The sequence below is a fragment of the Notamacropus eugenii genome, chromosome 5, assembly GCF_028372415.1.
Source record: "Notamacropus eugenii isolate mMacEug1 chromosome 5, mMacEug1.pri_v2, whole genome shotgun sequence".
Classification (NCBI taxonomy): Eukaryota; Metazoa; Chordata; class Mammalia; order Diprotodontia; family Macropodidae; genus Notamacropus; species Notamacropus eugenii.
Window position 1 is genome coordinate 360,905,036 of NC_092876.1, and position 23,162 is coordinate 360,928,197.

The 23,162-nt window shown below is 39.5% G+C and overlaps 2 protein-coding genes across 7 annotated transcripts in view; one reads left to right on the top strand and one right to left on the bottom strand.

Moving 5' to 3' along the window:
- The window catches only part of HHLA2 (HHLA2 member of B7 family), a 241,522-nt gene extending 219,662 nt beyond the window's left edge, over positions 1–21,860 (bottom strand). Inside the window, exon 1 of one of the 3 annotated variants that reach the window (XM_072614070.1) lies at positions 21,772–21,860. The gene's annotated coding sequence lies outside the window, so the exon portion shown is untranslated. Of the gene's footprint in view, positions 1–963; positions 1,699–20,905; positions 21,204–21,771 lie in introns of those variants that run through there. The other 2 variants (XM_072614069.1, XM_072614068.1) reach the window with 2 other exon arrangements.
- IFT57 (intraflagellar transport 57) overlaps positions 21,282–23,162 on the top strand; it is a 72,060-nt gene continuing 70,179 nt past the window's right edge. For 2 of the 4 annotated variants that reach the window (XM_072614064.1, XM_072614065.1), the window contains exon 1: positions 21,339–21,669. In XM_072614064.1, coding sequence (XP_072470165.1) covers positions 21,452–21,669 — 218 coding nt within the window. In that variant the 5' untranslated portion in view covers positions 21,339–21,451. Of the gene's footprint in view, positions 21,670–23,162 lie in introns of all 4 variants that reach the window. The other 2 variants (XM_072614062.1, XM_072614061.1) reach the window with 2 other exon arrangements.

Sequence of the window (23,162 nt, forward strand, 5' to 3'; positions counted from 1 at the left end):
ATACAGTGGTCAAGGAATGGGTCTAGATGGAATCAAGGAGTGATGGCCCAGGGTAGGGCCAGGTGCAGACAAAAAGGAAGACTATGAGAGGCCAGTTAAAAGGATTATTCACCTCAACCAGGGATCTGGGTTCTGGAGCTGGATTCTTGGAATTCATGGGGAAATTTTAAAGGGGGAGGAGTCTAAAGCCCATACCCCATCAGATTTAAATTCAGGTCTTCCTGACTCCAGGCCCAACACTCTATCCACTTTTGTTGCCTCCATGACCTTGGAGAATGAGTTAGCAAAGAATCTCTACAGGACACATGTTGATTTAGTTTTTAAATGCAGTACTATCTATGTTTTATTATATTTTTATTAAATATTTCCATTTCCATTTTAATTGGTTCAGAACTTATGTGGCCTGAAGGCCACATGCTTGACACCCCTGAACTTTGAAGAGCCTTTCTGCTCTAGACATGTGATCTACTGGATATAGTAGGGGTATATAGATGTGAATGATATTGCTGAGGTAGAATCAAGTGTTAGTATTAGTTCTAAAACTATTTCTCTATGGACAATCCATTGGTCCTGATTCTGCCTTCTGGAGATAAACAAAATAAATTTACTGATTTTCCTACATAATAGTCCAGAAATAAAGTCAATACTCAAATGGACCTATAATATCATCATTCAGAAACTCTCTCATCCACAGCCTCACCAACTGACTTGCTATCTTCCCGTTCCCCACTCAACTGAATTATGAACCATGATCAACTCTGCCATTGTTCCAAGGTGGGGTGTGTCAATCAACTCATGATTCCTGTAACTTTTCAGACTGAAGTACTCCTCTGGGATCACCACTCTTTTGTGTTTTCTCCTACTTTATAAAGAAAGCTCTTACTTTAGAAAGTAAGCTCCTACTTTAGAAAGTAAGCTCTTTGGGGGTGGAGCCAAGATGGCGGAGTGAAAGCAACGACTCACCTAAGCTCCTGGAAAAACTCCTCAGGATATCTCTGGGGGGAGAGTCTGAACAGACTTTGGAGGTGTAGAATCCAGTGGGTGACGGACTTTGACGGATTCGGAGCCCAGGTTGGACTGGAGGGTCCACGGGAGGGATCTGTTCCGCGGGGGACCCCGGCGCACAGTGCAGCGCGGTCGGCGCGGCAGGGTGGAGGGGACCTGAGGGGCCCAAGAGTGGCGGGCGAGACCAGCGAAGCAGGAGATAAGCCAGGCCGAGCCGATGAGAGCCGCTGAGCGCCAGATATCAGCGCAGCAGCCCTTGAAACCTTCAGCCTAAAGACTGGACTTTGGTGGGTCAACTACTTGAACTTCCAGGAGCTGGGATGGCGGAGTGATCAGTAAGTGCTCTCTCCTCCCCACTGATGACCGTGAGGGAACCATAAAATTCTTCCCCAGATTAATCCTGGATCAGTGGGAACAGCAGAAGGGGGCGGGTGGTCTCATAACACCAGAGGCTGGAAAAGTGGCAAGGGGGGAATTCTTCCTACTGTGGCGGAGGCGATCTGGAGGGACAGATGAGCCAGGGCAGAGAAAATTCGCACTGAGACCCAGGCAAGCCTCAGAGCCGGGAGACGAGCCCCAGGAGGGGCGGGAACACGCATTAGCTTCTAGGTGTGCCCCAGCCCTCCAGGGGAAAAGGGAAGACAATAGGGAAGCTGGGATCACCATCCCCTGACCTTGCCTTTGCCTCAAGTCAGCTGAGGAGATCTCCTGAGATCAGACCACCCCTCCCACACACCTAACAAGCTAACCCCAAGGTTGATCTGGGAAACAACAACAACAAAAAAAAAGCCTGCTTTTAGCCTAGACACACATCAACTCAACTTAAAAGATCTGTATCTTCTGACTGAAAGAACCAAAAGCTACAACACTCAGCCAACATCATGAATCGGAAAAAGCAGACGAAAAGTGAAAAAACCATAGAATCTTTCTATGGGGATAAGGACCAAAACACAAACACCAAAGAGGTCAGAGCTGAGACTGTACTTCCATCTGAAACCTCAGATGGAACTATGAATTTCTCGCAAGCACAACTAGATTACCTGGAACTTCTGAAGAAGGATATAAAAGAAAAACTGGCCAATGATTTTAAAATTATAAAAAAAGAATTCACTGATGAGAACATCACTCTGAAAAAGAAAATTGAAGAAATGGAAAAGGAAGTTCAAAAATTAACTGGAGAGAATAATTCCCTAAAAGGAAGAGTTAATCAAATGGAAAAGGAAACCCAAAACCTAACTGGGAAAATTGATCAGATGGAAAAGGAAACCCAAAACCTAACTGGGAAAATTGGTCGAACGGAAAAAGAAGTACAAAAATTAAATGGAGAAAATAGCTCCTTAAAGGGAAAAATTGGTCAGATGGAAAAGGAGATGCAAAAGCTAACTGAAGAAAACAATACGATGAAGATTAGAATTGGGCAAGTAGAAACTAATGACTCAATGAGGCAACAAGAATCAGTCAAACAAAATCTAAAGAATGAAAAGATAGAAGAAAATGTAAAATATTTAATTGGAAAAACAACTGACCTGGAAAATAGATCCAGGAGAGAAAATTTAAGAATTATTGGCCTGCCAGAAACCCATGATGAAGAAAAGAGTCTGGACAATATCTTCCAGGAAATCATCAAGGAAAACTGCCCAGAAGTACTAGACTCAGAGGGCAAAATAGTCATCGAAAGAATCCACCGTTCCCCTCCCAAAAGGGATCCCAAACTCAAAACCCCAAGAAATATAGTTGCCAAATTCCAGAGCTATCAAGTGAAGGAGAAAATACTACAAGCAGCCAGAAAGAAACAATTCAAATATCAAGGACACACAGTCAGGATCACACAGGACCTTGCAGCTTCTACATTAAAAGATCGAAAGAATTGGAACCCAATATTCCGTAAAGCAAAAGAGTTGGGACTTCAACCAAGGATCAACTACCCAGCAAAGTTCAGCATAACATTTCAGGCAAGAAGAAAGTCATTCAACGAAATAAGGGATTTCCAGAGCTTCCTGACCAAAACATCAGAACTCAATAGACAATTTGATCTTCAAATTCAGGTCTCCAGAGAATCATAAAAAGGTAAACAGAGGGGAAAAAACAAAAACAAAAACTTGCTACTCAATTAGGGCAAACTGTTTACCTCCCTATAAGGGAAGATGATACCTGTTAATCTTGAGCACTGTGCAGCTATTATGATAAAAGGGATATATGTAGAGGGAACGGGCATAAAGTAAATGATGTCATGTCAAAAATATGATTTAAGTATGACAAGGGAATGTAATAGGAGGTGTGGAAAGGGGGAAGCAGAAAATGGCAAATTATATCACAGGAAGAAGTACAAAACTATAGTAGAGGGAAGGAGAGGAGGGAGATGAGCATTGTTTGAGAGGTACTCTCATCTGATTTGTTCAAATGAGGGAACAATAATCTTAAGTAGATAATCCTAACTAGCTCTATAGGTAGTAGGAGGGGAAGGGGGAAGAAAGGGGAGGGTGGCTAAAAGGGAGGAAAGAAGCAATAAGAGTAAAGGGGAGTAAAAGGGAGGGGGGCTAAAAGAAGGAGGGGAAGGCTGCAGGAGGAGGGGGAGAAAAGTGAATACTGTTGAGGAGGAGAAGAGAGACGGGAGAGCTAAAAGCACAAATGGTGGGAAAGAGGTTGGAGGGAAATACACAGATTGTAATCATAACTGTGAATGTGAATGGAATGAACTCTCCCATAAAACGGAGACGGATAGCAGAATGGATTAAAAGCCATAATCCAACAATATGCTGCTTACAAGAAACACATTTGAAACGGGGGGATACACATAGGATAAAGGTCAAAGGATGGAGCAGAATATATTGTGCTTCAGCTCATGTAAGAAAGGCAGGAGTAGCAATCCTAATCTCAGACAAAGCGAAAGCAGAAATAGATCTAATCAAAAGGGATAAGGATGGAAACTATATCCTGCTAAAAGACACCACAGACAATGAAGCAATATCATTACTAAACATGTATGCTCCAAGTGGTATAGCATCCAGATTCTTAGAGGAGAGGTTGGGGGAGTTGAAGGAAGAAATTGATAGCAAAACTATACTAGTGGGGGACCTCAACCTCCCCCTCTCTGAACTCGATAAATTCAACCTCAAAATAAACAAGAAAGAGTTTAAGGAGGTAAATAAAACTCTGGATAAGGTAGATATGATAGATCTTTGGAGAAAATTAAATGAGAATAGAAAGGAATATACCTTTTTCTCAGCGGTACATGGAACATTTACAAAAATTGACCATGTACTAGGACATAAAAATCTCACAATCCAGTGCAGAAAGGTAGAGATAATCAATGCATCCTTTTCAGATCATAATGCATTAAAAATTACATGTAATAAAAGGCCATGGAAAGAGAAACCAAAAATCTAATTCTAAAGAAGGGTTGGGTTAAAGAAGAAATCATAGAAACAATCAACAATTTCATTCAAGAGAATGACAATAGTGAGACAACATACCAAAACTTATGGGATACTGCAAAAGCAGTTATTAGGGGAAGTTTTATATCTTTGAATGCTTACATAAATAAAATAGAGAAAGAGGAGATCAATGACTTAGGCTTGCAGTTGAAAAAGCTAGAAAAAGAACAAATTGAAAATCCCCAAGTAAATACCAAATTAGAAATACTGAAAACCAAAGGAGAGATTAATAAAATTGAAATTAAGAAAACTATTGAATTAATAAATAAAACCAATAGTTGGTTTTATGAAAAAACTAATAAAATTGATAAACCTTTGGTCAATCTGATTAAAAAAAAGAAAGAAGAAAACCAAATTACTAATATTAAAAATGAAAGGGGTGAACTCACCTCCAGTGAGGAGGAAATTAAAACAATAATTAGAAACTACTTTGCCCAACTTTATGCCCACAAATTCGGTAATCTAAACGAGATGGATGAATATTTTAAAAAATACAAATTGCCCAGATTAACAGAAGAGGAAGTTGAATACTTAAACAACCCCATCTCAGAAAAAGAAATTGAACAAGCCATCAATGAACTCCCTAGGAAAAAATCTCCAGGGCCAGATGGATTCACAAGTGAATTCTATCAAACATTTAAAGAACAGTTAATTCCAATACTACATACACTATTTTTGAAAATTGGGGAAGAAGGAGTCCTCCCAAATTCTTTCTATGATACAAATATGGTTTTGATACCCAAACCAGGAAGAGACAAAACAGAGAAAGAAAATTATAGACCAATTTCCCTAATGAATATAGATGCAAAAATTTTAAATAAGATTTTAGCAAAACAAATACAGCATCTTATCACGAGATTAATACATTATGATCAGGTAGGATTCATACCAGGACTACAGGGCTGGTTCAATATTAGGAAAACTATTAGCATTATCGATCACATCAACAACAAAGCTAACAAAAACCACATGATTATCTCAATAGATGCAGAAAAAGCTTTTGACAAAATACAATATCCATTCCTACTAAAAACATTGGAGAACGCAGGAATAAAGGGAACTTTCCATAAAATAATAAGCAATATCTATCTAAAACCTTCAGCAAGCATTATATGCTATGGGGATAAGCTAGATGCATTCCCAATAAGATCAGGGGTGAAACAAGGTTGTCCATTATCACCACTATTATTCAATATGGTACTAGAAATGTTAGCTGTAGCAATTAGACAAGATAAAGATATTCAAGGAATAAGAATAGCCAAAGAAGAAACTAAGTTATCACTCTTTGCAGATGATATGATGATTTACCTAGAGAATCCCAGAGATTCAAGTAAAAAATTACTTGAATTAATAAACAACTTTGGCAAAGTTGCAGGGTACAAAATAAACCCACACAAATCTTCTGCATTCCTATATATTAGCAACAAAGTCCAACAGCAAGAGACAGAAAGAGAAATCCCATTTAAAGCTAGGGTAGACAGTATAAAATACTTAGGAGTCTACCTGCCAAAACAAACCCAGGGATTATATGAACACAATTACAAGACACTTTTTGCACAAATAAAGTCAGATTTAAGTAAGTGGAAAAACATTAGTTGCTCATGGGTAGGCCGTGCTAATATAATAAAAATGACAATTCTACCCAAATTAATATACTTATTTAGTGCCATACCAATTAAACTATCAGACAATTACTTTCTAGAGCTGGATAAAATAATATCAAAATTCATTTGGAAAAACAAAAGGTCCAGAATATCAAAGGGACTAATGAAAAGAAATGCTTGGGAAGGTGGCCTAGCGCTACCAGACCTCAAACTGTACTATAAAGCAGCAATTATCAAAACCACTTGGTATTGGCTAAGAAACAGAGAGGTAGACAAGTGGAATAGACTTGGCACTCAAGATGCAGTAGGCAAGGAATATAGCAACCTTCTGTTTGATAAACCCAAGGACCCCAGCTTCTGGGATAAGAACTCATTGTTTGACAAAAATTGCTGGGAAAACTGGATAACAGTGTGGCGGAAATTAGGCATAGACCCATACCTGACACCGTACACAAGAATAAAGTCCAAATGGGTACATGATTTAGGTATAAAGATTGATACCATGAATAAACTGGAGAAGCAAGGAATAGTGTATTTATCAGATCTATGGAGAAAGGAAGAATTGTTTACTAAAGGAGAGATAGAAAGCATTATGAAATGCAAAATGGATAACTTTGATTACATTAAACTGAGAAGTTTTTGCACACCAAACCCAATGCAACCAAAATCCAGAGGGATGTAGTAAACTGGGAAAGAATTTTTACAACTAAGCTCGGGGATAAAGGCCTCATTTCTAGAATATATAGAGAAGTGATCCAAATGTATAATCATACAAGTCATTCCCCAATTGATAAATGGTCAAAGGATATGAACAGGCAATTTTCAGAGGAAGAAATTAAAGCTATCTATAATCATATGAAAAAATGCTCTAAATCACTATTGGTTAGAGAGATGCAAATCAAAACAACTCTGAGGTACCACATCACACCTATAAGATTGGCAAACATGACAGAACAAGAAAATGATAAATGCTGGAGAGGATGTGGGAGAGTTGGAACACTAATTCATTGTTGGTGGAGCTGCGAGCGCATCCAACCATTCTGGAGAGCAATTTGGAACTATGCCCAAAGGGCTACAAAAATGTGCATACCCTTTGACCCAGCAATATCGCTACTAGGACTATATCCCCAAGAGATCATAAAAATGGGAAAGGGTCCCACATGTACAAAAATATTTATAGCAGCACTCTATGTAGTTGCCAAAAACTGGAAGTCAAGGAGATGTCCATCAATTGGGGAATGGCTGAATAAATTATGGTATATGAATGTAATGGAGTACTATTGTGTCATAAGAAATGATGAACAAGAAGACTTCAGAGAGGCCTGGAAGGACTTATATGACCTGATGCTGAGTGAAAGGAGCAGAACCAGGAGAACTTTATGCACAGCAACGACCACAGTGTGTGAGAGTTTTTTCTGGTAGACTTGGATTTTTGTAATAACACAAGAACTTACAAAAAAAAAAAAAAATCCCAATGGTGGATCTCAAGGCAAAATGCCTTCCACACTCAGAGAGAGAAATATGGAAGTCACTCACATATTGTAGCAGATCATGTTTGTGTATGTGTATGTGTTTGTGTATCATGTTCTGATTTGTTATACGATTACTTTCATTTATCTTAGTCTGACTACATAGCATGACTATAGTGAAAATATACTCAGTAGGAAAGTATATGTAGAATCTATACAGAATTGTATGCAGTCGTGGGGAGGGAGGGGGGTAGTGGGGGGTAGGTGGGGGGGATAAAATCGCAATTGTATGGCAGTGATTGTTAAACATTAAAAAATAAAAATAAAAAAAAATAAAAAAAAAAGTAAGCTCTTTGAGTACAGAGACTACATCCCCAGAGTTAGCAGAGGGTCAAGTATTAAGTATTTAATGGCTGTTTTTTTGTTTATTAGTCAAATTATTTGCCAGGTGAAGATCACCTGGTAGGATATCAGACACTGAAGTCCTTTCTCAAACTAAACTGTCAAACATTCAAACTTACTACAGAGAATGCAACTCTGATAGGCTGGCCACGTTGTTCAAATGCCAAATGTACAATGACCTAAAAGACTATTTTATAGAGAACTCACATGGGGTCTCCCATAGTGGTCAGAAGAAGTGAAGCACGGACACTCTTAAGGTCTCTCTGAAGAACTTTGGAATTGATTGTGTGACATGGGAGACACTGGCACCGACCACCCAGCATGACATGCCCTCATCAGAGAAGGAGCTGTGCAAAAAATTGAAATAGCCCAAAAGAAATACATGTGCAAATTTAGAGAACCCACTCCAAATGTTCACACATGGACTATTTGTGCCCAACGTGTGGTGGAGCATTCTGAGCTCATAATGGTCTGATCAGTCATAGTCAGTCACATCGTAACTTGACTATAACATAGTAATGTCATTTTGGTCCTTTTTGAGAATGAAAGACAACAACCAACTACCGAGGTATGTATTAGTTACAGTTTTTATGGTAGAGAGAATGGCATTCTGAGGAAGGCACAGATTTGTTTTTTGAAGGTTGCATTTCTTTTAGTGGCCATGTCATACTACTGATCCTTTCAAATTATAGCCTAACACTCAATACCTTTCAAACGAAGCCAGATCTCACTTATCTAGTGTACAGTTGATTTTTCAAAAATAATTTTTCAAAATTTTGGTATCTTTCCCCAATCATGTCCTAAAATTAGAGGTTTGTTATAAACATTTTAAAAGGAAATAAATTTTCAAGTATTGGATGTAATGATCATCACTAATGGCTCTGGCACAGTTACCATTTTTAGACTGACAATTTTGCATTATAAATAGATGCTTGCTCACCCTACCAGCATCAATGGTATTTATTCTGTTGAACATGAAGCTATACGCTCTTTCAGTTAGGGACTGTCTCAAAGCTAGAGAAGCTGGGTGAGTAGTGCAGGGTTAATAGTATTAAATTTCCTTTGTAGTATAGATGTAACATACAGGCAACCCCAGGGAGGGGTGAAGTCTGGTTCTCTTTAGGTAGAAATGAATATGGAGAAGGAGATAGAGGAATTTAAGAGTGTCCACACAAGAAACCTTTCTGCCTACCTTTTTCACAGACTTCTGGCTTGTTTATGATTCTCATCAGCCCATTAATCTCTACCTGCTTATCATCTTGAACAGAGTTGTACTAACAAGGTAAGAATTATTTCATAAATTCAATTTGAAATATACCAGGGAGGCTGTGATCCCTCTCTAACTGAATTTTTTAAATTTCATGGCAATTTTTGGTGATATTTTTTATAAAGCTGAAATTACAGGTATCTGTGTTACTCATATAAAATAGAAGTATTTGAATTCTCTATCTTACAGGGTTGTAAGGAAAGTGATTTGTAAACCATAATTGTGATCAATGTATATCACAGAGTAGTAAGCTATAGAAGACAGGAAGCTGATGCTTGCAGGACAAAGAATGTGGGCAGCACTAAACAGGGGCTAATTCTCTCTTCCAGTAGGACCAAAAGAGTTGATTAAATTCTAATATAAGACTACCTCCCTCTTCCCTCTGCCTGCCAGTGTACTAAATAATTTCTCTAACTACAAAAAGCCTCTTAACCTACAGGACAGGTTTCCAAAAGGCGTAGGTTTGTAGACTGGTTATTTGAAAGGTCCTTCCTGTCATCACTCATCACCCTGAAGCTTTTCTATATCAAATATATGTGCACATGTGAGGGTTCCTACAAAAAAAAAGGAAATGATCTGACTTTTCTAGCAAGATTTTCAGCTTACTCAGAGCCTTTGGAGTTCCATTAACATACCACTGGCAGCTTTCCTCTAAGAAGTGTGTGTTAATCCAACTCCTTAGTCTTGAATCTAATTTCTTTTTTAAAAAAAATTTCCTCTGACTGTGAAATAAATTGAATTTTTTTAATCTATCCCTCACAGAGTAAAACTAAATTTCCATTTAACCTTCAAACTCTGGCAATCAGATCAATCCTCCTTGTTAATAGCCCGATATGTAACAAATTAAACTGCCACTAGCACATTTGATGGAATGGAACTCCTATCATGAAAACAGGCTCAATATTTGAAATACATTTAGGAGTTACATATCCACTGTTTTTTTTTTAGCTGAGTTTATGTAATAGCAGATTATATCTTAAGTGTCTTAAATTTTAAAAAGTATAAGACAACCCCATCATCTGAAACAGACTGAAATCACCAGTTCTGGAACCAGGAAATCAAAGATAAAGTTAGTAGCTTCGCTTACTTCAATTCAACTCAATGAGTATTTATTTAGCATCTATTGTGTTCCAAGTACTATGCTAGATTCTTGGGATACAGAGATAAAAAAATCAAAACACTCCCTGTCCTCAGAAAGCTTAACATTCACCTAGAGGGAAACAACCTATACAGAAAAATAAATAAATACATCATTATTAAAGAAGGAATCCTAGAGCTAGGTGTAGGTGATGGAGCTCACAAGGGCTTTGCTTAATAATAGATATCTCTTGTCCTCAGATCTAGGGACAATGAAGGATTCCAAGAGGCAGAGATGGGAAGGGAAAATATTCCAGGCCTGGAGGACAGCTTGTGCAAAGTCAAGGAGGTGAGAGATCAAATGTCATAGCAATAAGTATTTAAGTCATTACTGTGTGCCAGGCGCCAGCCCGTATATCCTGGACCAAGGAAATAGCAAAGTGGCCAGATAGGCTGGCACACATAGGGTATGAGGGGAAGTAGTCTAGAAAGACAGCTTGAACCCAGATTGAGAGGGTTTTAAGTGGCAAATAGAGCAGTTTAATTGTATTATTTCACAGGAGCTATAAGGAGGCACTGAAGACTAATTCTGAAGGGCATGATGGTGTAATGGCAATTAAATTAGACTCTTTTGTTGTTTTGTTTTACTAAAAGTGCTTCTGACTGAATAATGTGATTGGGGAGGATCCTTCCCACCCATTGATGGGCCAGTCCATTGTGGGAAGCTTGATTAGGGGGAGTTGTTTTGTAGAATGGTCCCAAATATCTTTGTTTTTTCTATTGAGGCACCGGGTCAGAGGGTTATGCCCTCTGGCTCTAAAAAGTGCATAAATACTCTGAGGGTGAGGTTTTACTTTGGGGCTTACTGACTAGAAGTGTTTCGTTGACCAGAAAGACTTTGGGAAGGTGTTAAGGAGTTCCCCAGCTAAAACCCAGAAGTTGATGCTTCCCTCTCTAGTAACTGTGTATGTATTAATGGTGAGACGTGTGCGTACGTAATGGTCAGGCAGTTTGGAAGCACTGTCTGTTGATTTATTTTTTAATTTCTATGAAATTTTGATTGTGCTTGATTAAAGTGATTGTTAACCCCTTGAAAGTTGCTTTCCTTTTATGAATGCAGATCTAAGAACTTGTTGTAGTAAGCCCCATCTTGTGTATTTTGGGGTACCTACTGATACACATGGTTTCTAAGCATTGCAGTGGATAGGGCACTGGCCTAGAGTCAGAAAGACCTGAATTCAAATGTGGCCTCAGACACTTAACTAGTTGTGTGACCTGGACAAGTCACTGGGTTGATAATATATTTTTGTTTTTTGTTAATGTAATTTTGCTTCTTAATAGGAAGATCTTTCCCCTCCATTAACAGGCTCTTGTGACCTGCTTGAGTCACATGGAAGCCTGAGTCACATGAGTCTAAGTCACATGGAACAGGAAGGAGTGGAACAGGAAGGGTGGAACAGGAAGAGGAAGAGTTAGAGCAAAGCTGAAACGAAGTTGATCAGAGAGCGGTCAGAGCTGGGAAAGTGACTAGCATGAGTGAGAGAGCTTGTCTGTGAGAAGCTGGTTTGTGGGAAGTCTTGCTGTCCCCTGCACATTGTATTGTGTATAAATTTTTGTTACTATGAGGGATTTGGCTTTTTGGTATCTGAATAAACGTTTTAGTTCTGTCTTCCATGCAGAGAATCTGTTGTATTTTGCAATTCAGAATTGTGCTGGCATATTCATGGCCACTGTGAAGGTCATGTTGGTGCTACAGTCACTTAACTCCTATTTGCCTCAGTAAGTCATCTGTAAAATGGGTACACACTGGAAAAGGAAATGGCAAATGACTCCAGTGTCTTTGCCAAAACCCTACAGATGATTCCATGGGGGTCACAAAGAGGAGATGTGACTGAACAACAAATGCATTAGGAATATCATTTTGGCTCTTGTGTAGAGAATGAATTAAAGAGGCTAGAATCTGGAAACAAAGAGACTAATCAAAAAACTACTGCAATAATCTAGGCAAGAGGTGATAACAGTCTGAACAGCAGTTTTATGTCACTGACTTCCCAGAAATCATTAATTTGAGGGACATAGCTACTTTATAAGGCGTAAGTTCAGGTGTAAGCTTCATCCTCATTGGGATGTCTCTTTTAATATACTATAAACTCCTAATAATAATATAGTAAGTCCCTGGAGGAAAGAGGCTGTCTTATTTCTCCTTGGTCTGTCTAGTGCCTACCAGTGCTTTGCGCTACTAGCATTTAGTAAGTGTACATTAAATTGCATTTGTATATTAGCTAAAAATTAAGAACACAACTGGAAAACAATTCAGCAAGCATCAATTAAGTACCTGCTGTGTACCGAATGCTATGATAGATCCTAGAGTTACAAAGATTAAAAAAGAAATAGTCTCTAACTATAAGGCAGTTATTATTTTCCACTGGGGGATGGGAAACAGTATTAATCTGTCACATCATTTTATAGTTATACCACATGATATGTAAATCCATGAAGCCCAAACAGTTTGTACAATGGTGGAGCTCCTAGCTCAGTATTTTCCAACCGAAACTGTAAAATACTTAAATTCTTTACCCCAGACTGCTCAGTCCTCTGAAGCCTCAGCACTTAAGATTCCCTAACATATATTGGTAAGTACTCACAGTCAAGGAAAAGCAGTGAGACAGGGTTCAGTTTAAACTTAAGAGATGTAAGTAGTAAGGCTTTCTGGTAGTAAAAGTTTTATGGAGCCATTAAAAATTGGCTGTATATCAGCAGTTGGGAAACATCGATCTAATACCAGCCCTTTATTTTTATAGATTTAAGATGAGAACTCTAAGGTAAAGGAAAAGAAGCCTCATAGAAGCTGATTTGCCCACAGTCCCACAGCTAGTGTTAGAATAGGCTCTAGAATCAATAGTACATCTAAATCTCAGTCACTTTTTCCATTGTACCCAGCTACCTCTCCAGTTTGACATTTTTCCTGACTTGTGGCTTTGTAAAAGAAAATAGAGGTTTTTCCAAAGAAGTCAGATTGAGCTCAGGATTTCCAAGAAGCCTTTGCAAGAAGTGAGTAGGAGGTCCTCGGGGCCATTGTCCTCAGTCCTAACAAGTCTCTTTCTAGGGGTTCACAATCCGTGCTGCTTCTCAGTGTCTTTCTCCCACTCCTTGTATCTGGATGCAAAGGTTACTATAAAATATTCCAAACATGACCATTTCATTGACTGAACATTCTCTAAAGCAGCAACAGAAAATATTCTCTTTCTTCTCCTTTCCAAGTTTTGACAATTGCTGTTCAGGCAAGTGGAAGAGACTTTTAAAATTCCCTTTTTCACAAATATTGCCAGCATATTCTTGGAGCTTCCTGATAGCCCACTTGAAAACTAGATTCTGTGGATCCTGTTCCCTTGGAAAAACCACTGCTCGAGAAACAAAAGATTCTTCTAAGTTTTACCAACATGATAATGACAAGAGTTTAGTTACTCCAAATTATGTCCCCTCATTAGACATGCTAATACTTTAACAGTCACCAGCACATTATAGGGCTTAAGAGCAACTGGATTCAATGAAGTCTACCAAGAAATTGCTGCTCACCAAAAGCACTAAACAATTACATTCATATAGCATTTATTAAATGTCTATTATGGCATTGTTCTAGGTGCTGGGGATACAAACACCAAAGAATAAAAGTTCCCAACTCCAAAGAGCTTTACTTATAATCTACAGAGGTGAAATAACTTGCACAAAGGCAAGTAAAGACATAGTAATCGAGGCTGGTTGAAGAAAATACTGACAAGTTGAGGTTCAGGATGTAACTTGTTTAGTCAGTCATGTTTGTGACCCCATTTGGAGTTTTCTCGGCAAAGATACTGGAGTGGTTTATCATTTCCTTCTCTAGCTCATTTTACAGATGAGAAAACTAAAGCAAACAGGGCTAAGTGACTTGCCAAAGGTCACACAGCTAGTAACTGTCTGAGGTTGGATTTGAACTCAGGAAGAGGAGTCTTCCTGCCTGGTCCCAACACTCGATCTACTCTACCACCGAGTTACCCAAGATGTAATATTTGCAATCAAAAAACTAGTGAGAGCAACACAAGGCATAGAAGATTTTCCTTACAAAGTAGGCAAGTGGAAGCTGACTCCATGAGACATCAAGAAATAATAAAACAAAAGTCAAAAGAATGGAAAAAGTAGAAGAAAATGTGAAATACTAGAAAAACAACTGAGAATAGGTCAAAGAGAGATAATTTAAGAGTTACTGGATTAACTGAAAGTCATGGTTGAAAAAAGAGCCTAGACATCACATTCAAAAAAAACCAAGAAAACTGCCTTAATATCTTAGATCCAGAGGACAAAACAGAAATCAAAAGAATCCATTGATCACCTCCTGAAAGACTCTCAAATAAAAATTTCCAGGATAATCATAGCCAAATTCCAGAGCTCCTTGGTCAAGGAGAAAATACTTCAAGCAGCCATAAAGAAACAATTCAAATATTGTGGAACCATGGTCAGAATCACATAAAATTCAGCAGCTGCTACATTAAAATAGTGTGGGGCTTGGAACATGAAATTTTAGAAGGCAAAAGAATTAGGATTGCAACAAATAATAACCTATTCAGCAAAGGTAAGTATAGTACTTCAAGGGAAAAAATGAATATTTAATGAAACAAAGGACTTTCAAGAATTCCTGATGAAAAAACCAGAGCTGAGTAGAAAAATCTGAGTTTTAAATACAAGATTCAAGAGAAATATAAAAAGGTAAACATTAAAGAGAAAGCATAAAGGACTCAATAAGGTTAAACTGTTTCCTTTCTATATAGGAATTGCTATTCCTAAGAATTTTATCCTTATTACAGCAGTTACAAGGATTCTACATAAAAAGAGGGCAAAGGAGTGAGTTTATTATGTTAGGATAATGTAAAGAAAAAAGGATGGGTGAGAAAGAGGGATGCCCTGGGAGAAGAGAGAGGAAGAATTGGGAAAATTATCAAGAGTTTAGCAATGAAGGGGAAGATTGGGGGAGGGGATGATGCAATGCTTGAACCTCACAAATAAATTGGTTCAAACAGTGAAATGTGTGTGTGTGTGTGAGAGAGAGAGAGAAAGACACACACATACAAATATTCAATTGGTAAGAGAAATTCATCTTATCCAACAGGGAAGTAAGAGGAAAAGGAGATAACAGAAAGGTAGTATTATAAAAGGGAGGTCAGATAAAAGAAGACAACGGTCAGAAGCAAAACAAACTTTAGAGGAAGGACATGATAAACGAGAGAATAAATAAAAGAAAATAGGATGGAGGGAAATCCACAGTTAGAAATCATAACTGTAAAATAAATGGGATGAATTCATCCTTAAAATGGAAGCAGATAGCAGCATGGATTAGAAAACAGAATCCAACAATATGTTGTTTCAAGAATCATATCTGAACCGAGAGACAGACAGATTTGAAATAAGGAGCTAGAGCAGAATCTACTAAGCTTTGGCTGGAGTAAAAAAAGACAGAGGTAGCAATCATGATCTCAGACAAAGCAAAAGCAAAAATAGACCTAATTAAAAAGGATAAGCAAGAAAAGTACATCTTGCTAAAAGGAACCACAATGATGTAATATCAATACTAAACATATATGCACCAAATAGCATAGCATCCAAATTCTTAAAAGTTAAATGAATTACAAGAGGAAATAAGCAGTAAAACTATACTAGTGAGGGAATCTCAACTTTCCCCTCTCAGATACCGATAAGTTTAGCCAGAAAATAAATAAGAAAGTCAAAGAGAGATGAATAGCATCTTAGAAAAGTTAAATATGATAGATCTTTGGAGAAAACTGAATGGAGTAGAGAAAGGAGTATACCTTTTTCTCAGCTGTACATGGCTGCTTTTTTGTGGTGGCAAAGACTGGCCATCAATTGAGGAATGGCTAAACAAGTTGTGGTATATTATGATGACAGAATACTACTGTGCAGTAAGAAATGATGAACAGGATGATTTCAGAAAAACCTGGGAAGACTTATCTGAACTCATGCAAAGTGAAGTGAGCAGAGCCAAGTGAACATTGTACACAGTAACAGCAAATTGTAAGGATGATCTACTGTGAAAGACTGTTACTCTAATCAAAACAATGATCGAAGGCAATTCCAAAGAAACCATGATGAAAAAATCCTATCTACCTCCAGAGAAACAACTGAATGTATATTTTAGCATACTTTTTTTTAACTTTGTTTTTTTTTGTCCTTTTTTGATCTGTTTTCTTCTGCAACACCATATGTATAACAGACACCAAATTGCTTACCTTCTCAAGAAGGGAGACAGAGAATTTGGAACTCAAAGAGTTTTTTTTCTTAAAGTGAAAATTTTTTCATGTAATTGAAAAATATTTAATAAAATAAATTTTAAAAAATGAGACATCCCACCTTTTGGCTCTCTCTCTACTTCTGCATCTTCAGGCTATTTATGTATTATATAATTCTGGGATTTCCCACAAAGAGTGGGGGAAAGCTAGCCTTCTCCACCCTGGCAAAATGCTAATTCCTCCCATGTGATAGCTAGAACAAGCCCAGCTAGGCAAGTTTGAGCCAGGGCCTCGGTCTACCTCATAGACTTAGAAGGGACCTCAAAGGTTACTGAATCCAGTCCCATCATTTTTGATAAATTTGTTTCACTCAATGCATTTAGGGTCTTTTGGCTGAGCAACAGAAAGCTCTATGGGATGGTTCCAATTGCTTATTTAACTTTATGCACATATAAGAAAGTCTCCAAGGGGTTTAGGCTTGGCAGAAGCTATCCTGAAAAACAAAGTCACAATAGGGTGGGACAGGGGTAGAAAGAATTCCTTAAACATCTTCTGTCACAACTTTTTAGACTTGCAAAATTTGCAAGACTTATCTTCCCTGCTTGCTTATAAAGCCCTTCAGGTGAGACACATTACTTATCTTTGTAACCTTGTAGTCCAGACTTGTACAACTTGGCAGTAGGTAGGGACTAAAATTAAAATAGGCTAAACTTCTTTGGGCCATAATGAGTCTAGTCATTAGGGAAAGACTGATGAGGGTTAGTTGCTATGTGACAAACAGGAGAGAGTACACAGTGGCAACACACCTAACCAGTTACATGATGGGTCCAATGGTTGTAAAATGACAGGTGATGTCTTTTGATTCATGTGTTAAGTAAATTTAAGAGAGAGAGAGCTGCATGAAATTATCAGCCTCACTTTCTCCTCCAGAGTCATCACAGTCCAGTGGCAGGACAGAATCAAGTCAGCTGGTGGTGGCTCCAGATGCAGTGGATGACATTGGCATCTTTGATGTCTAACCAAGCTCTGAGTGTTTCCACAGTGCCTGCTTCAGCTGCCTTCATGACTGCTGGAACAAATTGTTCTCATCTGCCCATTCCACTAGGGGAAGTCTTCATATGCTTGAGGTAGACACCCCCCCTAACTCAACTCACCTCTAGTTTATCTTCAACCTGGTTTAGCCAACCTGCTGAAACAGTTTATCAGGATGTGGTCACCACCATACTAAGGACACAATAATAACTAGTGGAAGGCAGGTTAACCAGGGCATGGACAAAGCACTCATTACATTTTTATTTTTATTCTCTACATTTTCCAGGGTCACCTGAAATCCTTTGGTAGGTCCACAAGTGACCTGTGGGCAATATGTTATACAGGCCTGCTGTAGTCCTAATGTACTAGGCCCCTCCTTTACTCCACTGTTCCACCCCACCCTCATCTTGAAAGGAATTGAAGGGACATTTGTTCAGTGGAATTGATCACTATTTCTTCGGTTTATCTCTGGCAGATCTGTCTGCTAAATATCATATCAATTCATTAAGTCCTTGAATTGGGTTACTGTTTACATTTCTATTGGTACCGCTATTGTCTTTCTATACTCTTGAGGAACCTTGTCAGTCTTTTATCCCCCAATACTTTACACATAGTAGGCATTAAGTAGTTTTTGAGTATGTTATAAAAGATTAATAGTTTCAAGTCACTTAGAACTTTCACAAGTTACTGATTGTATATATAACATATAAGATGTATATATAATATACTATATATAATATATATACTGAAATACTAAAACTTTATATGTTTAGATACTATTTCTCAGTTCCCATTTGACCCTCAACACTTTCATGGCATGGTATATAAAGTACTGGGCCCGGAATCAGGAAGACCTGAGTTCAAATTTGGCCTCATATACTTACAAGCTGAATGACTCTGGGCTTAACCTCTGTTTCTCTCCAGTTCCCTTCATCTGTAAAATGGGGATAATAACAGCACCTATTTCCCAGGGTTGCTGTGAGGACCAAATGAGATAATAACTGTAAAGTGCTTAGCAGAGTGACTGGCACACAGGGAGCACTCCAGAAATGTTAGCTGTTATTACAATTGTTGCTATTTGGAATCAGTTGAAAACGGGCATTGAATAAATCAGATCTACTCATCTAAACTCATATAAACCAAGCTTCACAGTTTTACGACAGAGCTAGAATACGCTAAAAAGAATATTTAGTTCCACACCCTCATTTTATAGATAAAACAAAAAAAAAATGAGTAGAAGAGAAATTGACCAAGGTAACAGCAATTAAGTATTAGTCATTCAGCCTAGAATCCAGGACTTCCCTACCCTAATACAGTATACTACAATACTTTCTGTTGCTAAAACACCAGTTATTAAGTAACTGGAGGAACCAGAAGAATCAGAAAAAGGAAGAGTGGCTTGAATCTTCTGACCAGCTCCAAGCTCACCACCAACCCTCCATGTGGTACACTTACTCCTGCCTCAACTTTGGATGACAAATTCCCTGACACTATTTTTTTTAAACCTATAGCCGCCCTCTTTATAGTGTCTGCTTTCCTTATTAGCTGCTTAACTATGGAAGAAAACTGGAAACAATATCAGCTGATCCACTTCAGCTGATTTTGGATTTTTGAGGGCTGTGTTAGCTCACCCTAAGCATGGGCAGTTTCTCTCAAACTGGAAAGGTTTTAAAATGGGCCCTGGCAACTACTATGTCTGTTAACTGCACACCATGTAGAGAGGCTCAGTACCAGAGGGATGGTTATTGATAAATCTTTTTTCATCCCAGCAACTTTTGAAAACATCCACTAGTCTCAATAATGACAAAATGATGGATCTTTCTAGGCTGGGGTGGAGAACCTGTGACCTAGAAGGCTGTAAGCTACAGCTAAGCATTTCACCTGGAAAAGGTAAGGAGAGCTACTGAACATTAAAAGCAAAACAGGGCCAACTAATGCCAGGAGATGAAGAGAGCCTCAGGAAAATGGAAATTGCCCGTGATAAATAACTGTTACCTTCTAGGAACACAGAGAAAATATATCATTGTCAAGTGCTACCATATCCAAGTACAAGTGAATGAAAATTATTGGATAAACAATCCTGATGAGACCTAGAAGGAATGGTTTGAAAGGTATTTTATCCACTGAAATTAGTTTAAACAGTGAAAAATCAAGAGATTTTTCTAATCTGTCTTTCTAATCTCTAATCTAAAACTTTACAAACATTTCCTCTGTATCTCCTGTAACTACTTCTTAAAAAAAATAATAATGAAACTATAGAGAAAGTTTTATTCCTTAGTTGATAACTATATTTCTCCCACATATTTAGACAGAAAGCCCATGGGAAGGCCATACACCATTGCCTGCCAACAGAATCTGAAGCTGGTATACTTCCTCAAGAGCAAATCTAACGGCTTCAATGCCTATTTTCCTTTCTAGAATCACTCTGGACTTCAGTTTCCATACCATTAAGTGGCAAGGCCAGTTTAAAAGGTTTCAGAAATCCTTGTGGTTGAAAATCTGTAGACTTGAACTTTCCTCATTTCTTCACCCTTGAAACCAGTTAAAGACACTCACTAATTGCTAAGTAATAGTTATTAAGTGCTAAGTGATTTTTATCCTCAAAACCGCTATAAATCACTTTCTAAAACTTGTTTTTAAGCAACAGCTTGCAGACATTCTTCAATCACAACCCTTCTGAGGTACTCTTCACAAGACCACTTTTCAGAGCTTTGCAAACACTCTCCCTCCACTAATTTCTGCAGTAGCAGGTAAATTGGTTGTAGATGTCTCCACCTTTACCTTAAGCCCTGGTCTCCATCAGGCAAAAATGCACCAAGACCAAAAACTCTCATATTTTCCTTCTCTCTCTCTCTCTCTCTCTCTCTCTCTCTCTCTCTCTCTCTCTCTCTCTCTCTCTCTCTCTCTCTCTCTCTCTCTCTCTCTCCTCCCACCTCGATGCCTCCACACTGTAAATATCCCCTAAATTGAGAGTTTTCAGTGATAGGTCAGATAAAAAGAATGTTCTGCCCCCTTCCTCTTTATTCTAAGAGCCTACAAAATCTGTTAAGGAACTTTATAAAGTGCAAGCAATAAGATGCACTAGGGAAGAAAATACACATCATTTCTTGCCAGAGGGAAGGAGGAGGGAACTTCGAAGCTTACACAAAATTCAGAGTTCTACGAGCTGGCATCTATGCCTGCCTCACTAGGGGGTACAAACATATTCTGCTCGATGCCTACATCCTATCCAACTTCATAAACATTGATCCCTGTGCTAAGCGCCAGGGATGCAAAAGAAGCAAAAGAGAGTCCCTTGTCCCATTAAATTGGGGGAGACAACAGGCAAACGAACACACACCGACCAAAAGACAGATACGCAGGCTAAACAGACAACGATTCCGAGGGCCTGGGGAAGGCTTCCAGGAGCAGGCAGGCTGCTAGCTGAGCTGATTCAGGGAAGCCAGGTGGAGCGGAGGAGGAGGACGTTCCAGGTGTGGGGAACAGCCAGAGACAACGCCCAGAGAAGAGGGATGGAGGGTCTCGTTCAAAGACCAGGCAAGAGCCCGGAGTAAGTGGATCAAAAAGTGCGCAGGAGGAGGTCGGAGACAACAAGACCGGGAGGTAGGACCGGACCAGGTCTTCGCTTGGCCCAGGAGTTTGGGCGGCCCCGCCCGCCACCTGTTCGTTCATGCAGAGTGGAGTGGGCGGGGTCTAGGGAACGTCGGTGTGGCGCCCCGGGGCGCGTGGGCGTCACAAGGCAAGGGCGTGACGTCACCGGAGGTTGACGCGTTGCCAGGCGACGGCGGCGCCCTGCGTTAGCGGCCGAGTTGGATGCGGCCTTGCTGGGGAGGTAGTTGGGCCGCTCCCCCCCACGCCCCCACCCCTGTCCTCCTCCCCCGCAGAAATGGCAGTTGCTGCGGCCGTGGTGTCTCCGGTAGGCGTAGAGGACCCGGTGCTTCGGCCCCGTGGCGGGGACGCGGCCGGGGAGGGTCTGTACGTGGAGCGCGGCCCTGGCGCGGCCTACCACATGTTCGTGGTGATGGAAGACCTGGTGGAGAAGCTGAAACTGCTGCGCTACGAAGAGGAAATCTTGCGCAGAAACAACCTGAAGCCCCTGTCCAGGTAGGACCCCGAGGCCGCGACCACGCCCCCTTCCCCCCGCGCAGGCCGGACCCAGGGGCTGATGGGGTCCCGTCCGTTGCTTAGTGCACGCACCCCTTTTACCTTGTGGCCCCCATCTTCTGGGCTTGCCCGGTCCAGCTAGGACAGGAGTACCGAACCCGAGGAGTTCCGGGCCCTAGGTGAGAGGGGGTAGGGAGCGTGCAAGAGTTCCGATTGGATATCTTTCGAAATGTGTCACTTTTGCAAGGCACGATGCCAGGGGAGGCTGGAAGATGCATTCGTGGGGCATATGGACCGAACTTTCGGGACTACATCTGTTCCCCCTGGCGTGCGCCCCGGGGTGCTCGTTCTCTGAAGTCCGAGGAGCGGCACACCTTTGTTTGGGGGGCAGGTTCAGAACCTGTCATATATCCGCAAAGCAGTGCCTCTTTTGCTTTGGCCAGAATAGACAGCCACCACTTTCTTCACCAACCCACCTACTCTAGATTTAGCCAGATGAATTGGTTTCATACGTTTCTTTCCATAGCGAAGATTAGCGTTGGTTCTTTTTGTGTTGGACAAGTGAGCTCAGATTAGAGTTGGAAGCACCCTTGCTTTACTTAATGTGTGATAAGTCCAAATAATTTTCCTGGAATTATCTCAAACGCCTTCTTCTACTCTTCATTCCTGTAATCATCCAAAATTTTAAACTGCCTGGTCCTTATCTAAGTCATCTCACTTGCATAGTTTATCCATAATCAGTGAAAAGTTGGAGGAAAAGAACGACGTGCTTATAATGTTGGTTTTAGTCATAGGTCATGATTTACAGGTTATTAGAGATTGATTTCTTAGACTGGATTATTAGTATAATGTGGTTCGTTTGTATTTCATTTCAACAAGCGCTTAAGTGCCCACTCTGTGCAAAATATTTGTACTGCCAAAGATACGACACTTTGCCCAAATACATTTTTAAGATTAAAAGTAATATGTTGCTTGTTTCTGATATCAATTATGTTATCACTATTACCTGACCAATTCAATCAGGATCAAGACTCTTGAGTGCATCTTAAATATGTGTATAGAGACATTGGGTTTTTTCATTTCCATTGATCAATTTTGACCAAGAAAGTAGAGGTGTAGTAATAACTATCTGTAACCATATATACTTCTTGGGAGAAGCAGTGGAAGGGTTTAAGAGAGATGTGTGTACTTGTATTTATAATATGACATCATCTCCCTTCTTTGCCCTTCTTTCTGTTTCAATACAAGTGGATTGTGTATTGAAAAAAGTTGACAACTGCAGCATCGATAGCATGCTCTTAATAAATGGATTTTTTATAAATTGAAGTTTATGATCATGACAAAAGCAGGAAAAATTCCTGAACTTTAATGTTATTGCTAGCCATCTTGCTCTGAAATTTGGTACTAAATTTCATAGTATCTCAGATCTGGGACTGGTTTTTGTTGGACTTGGTGGATTGGTTAGAAGTCACATTGAACATGTGTATTTTGGA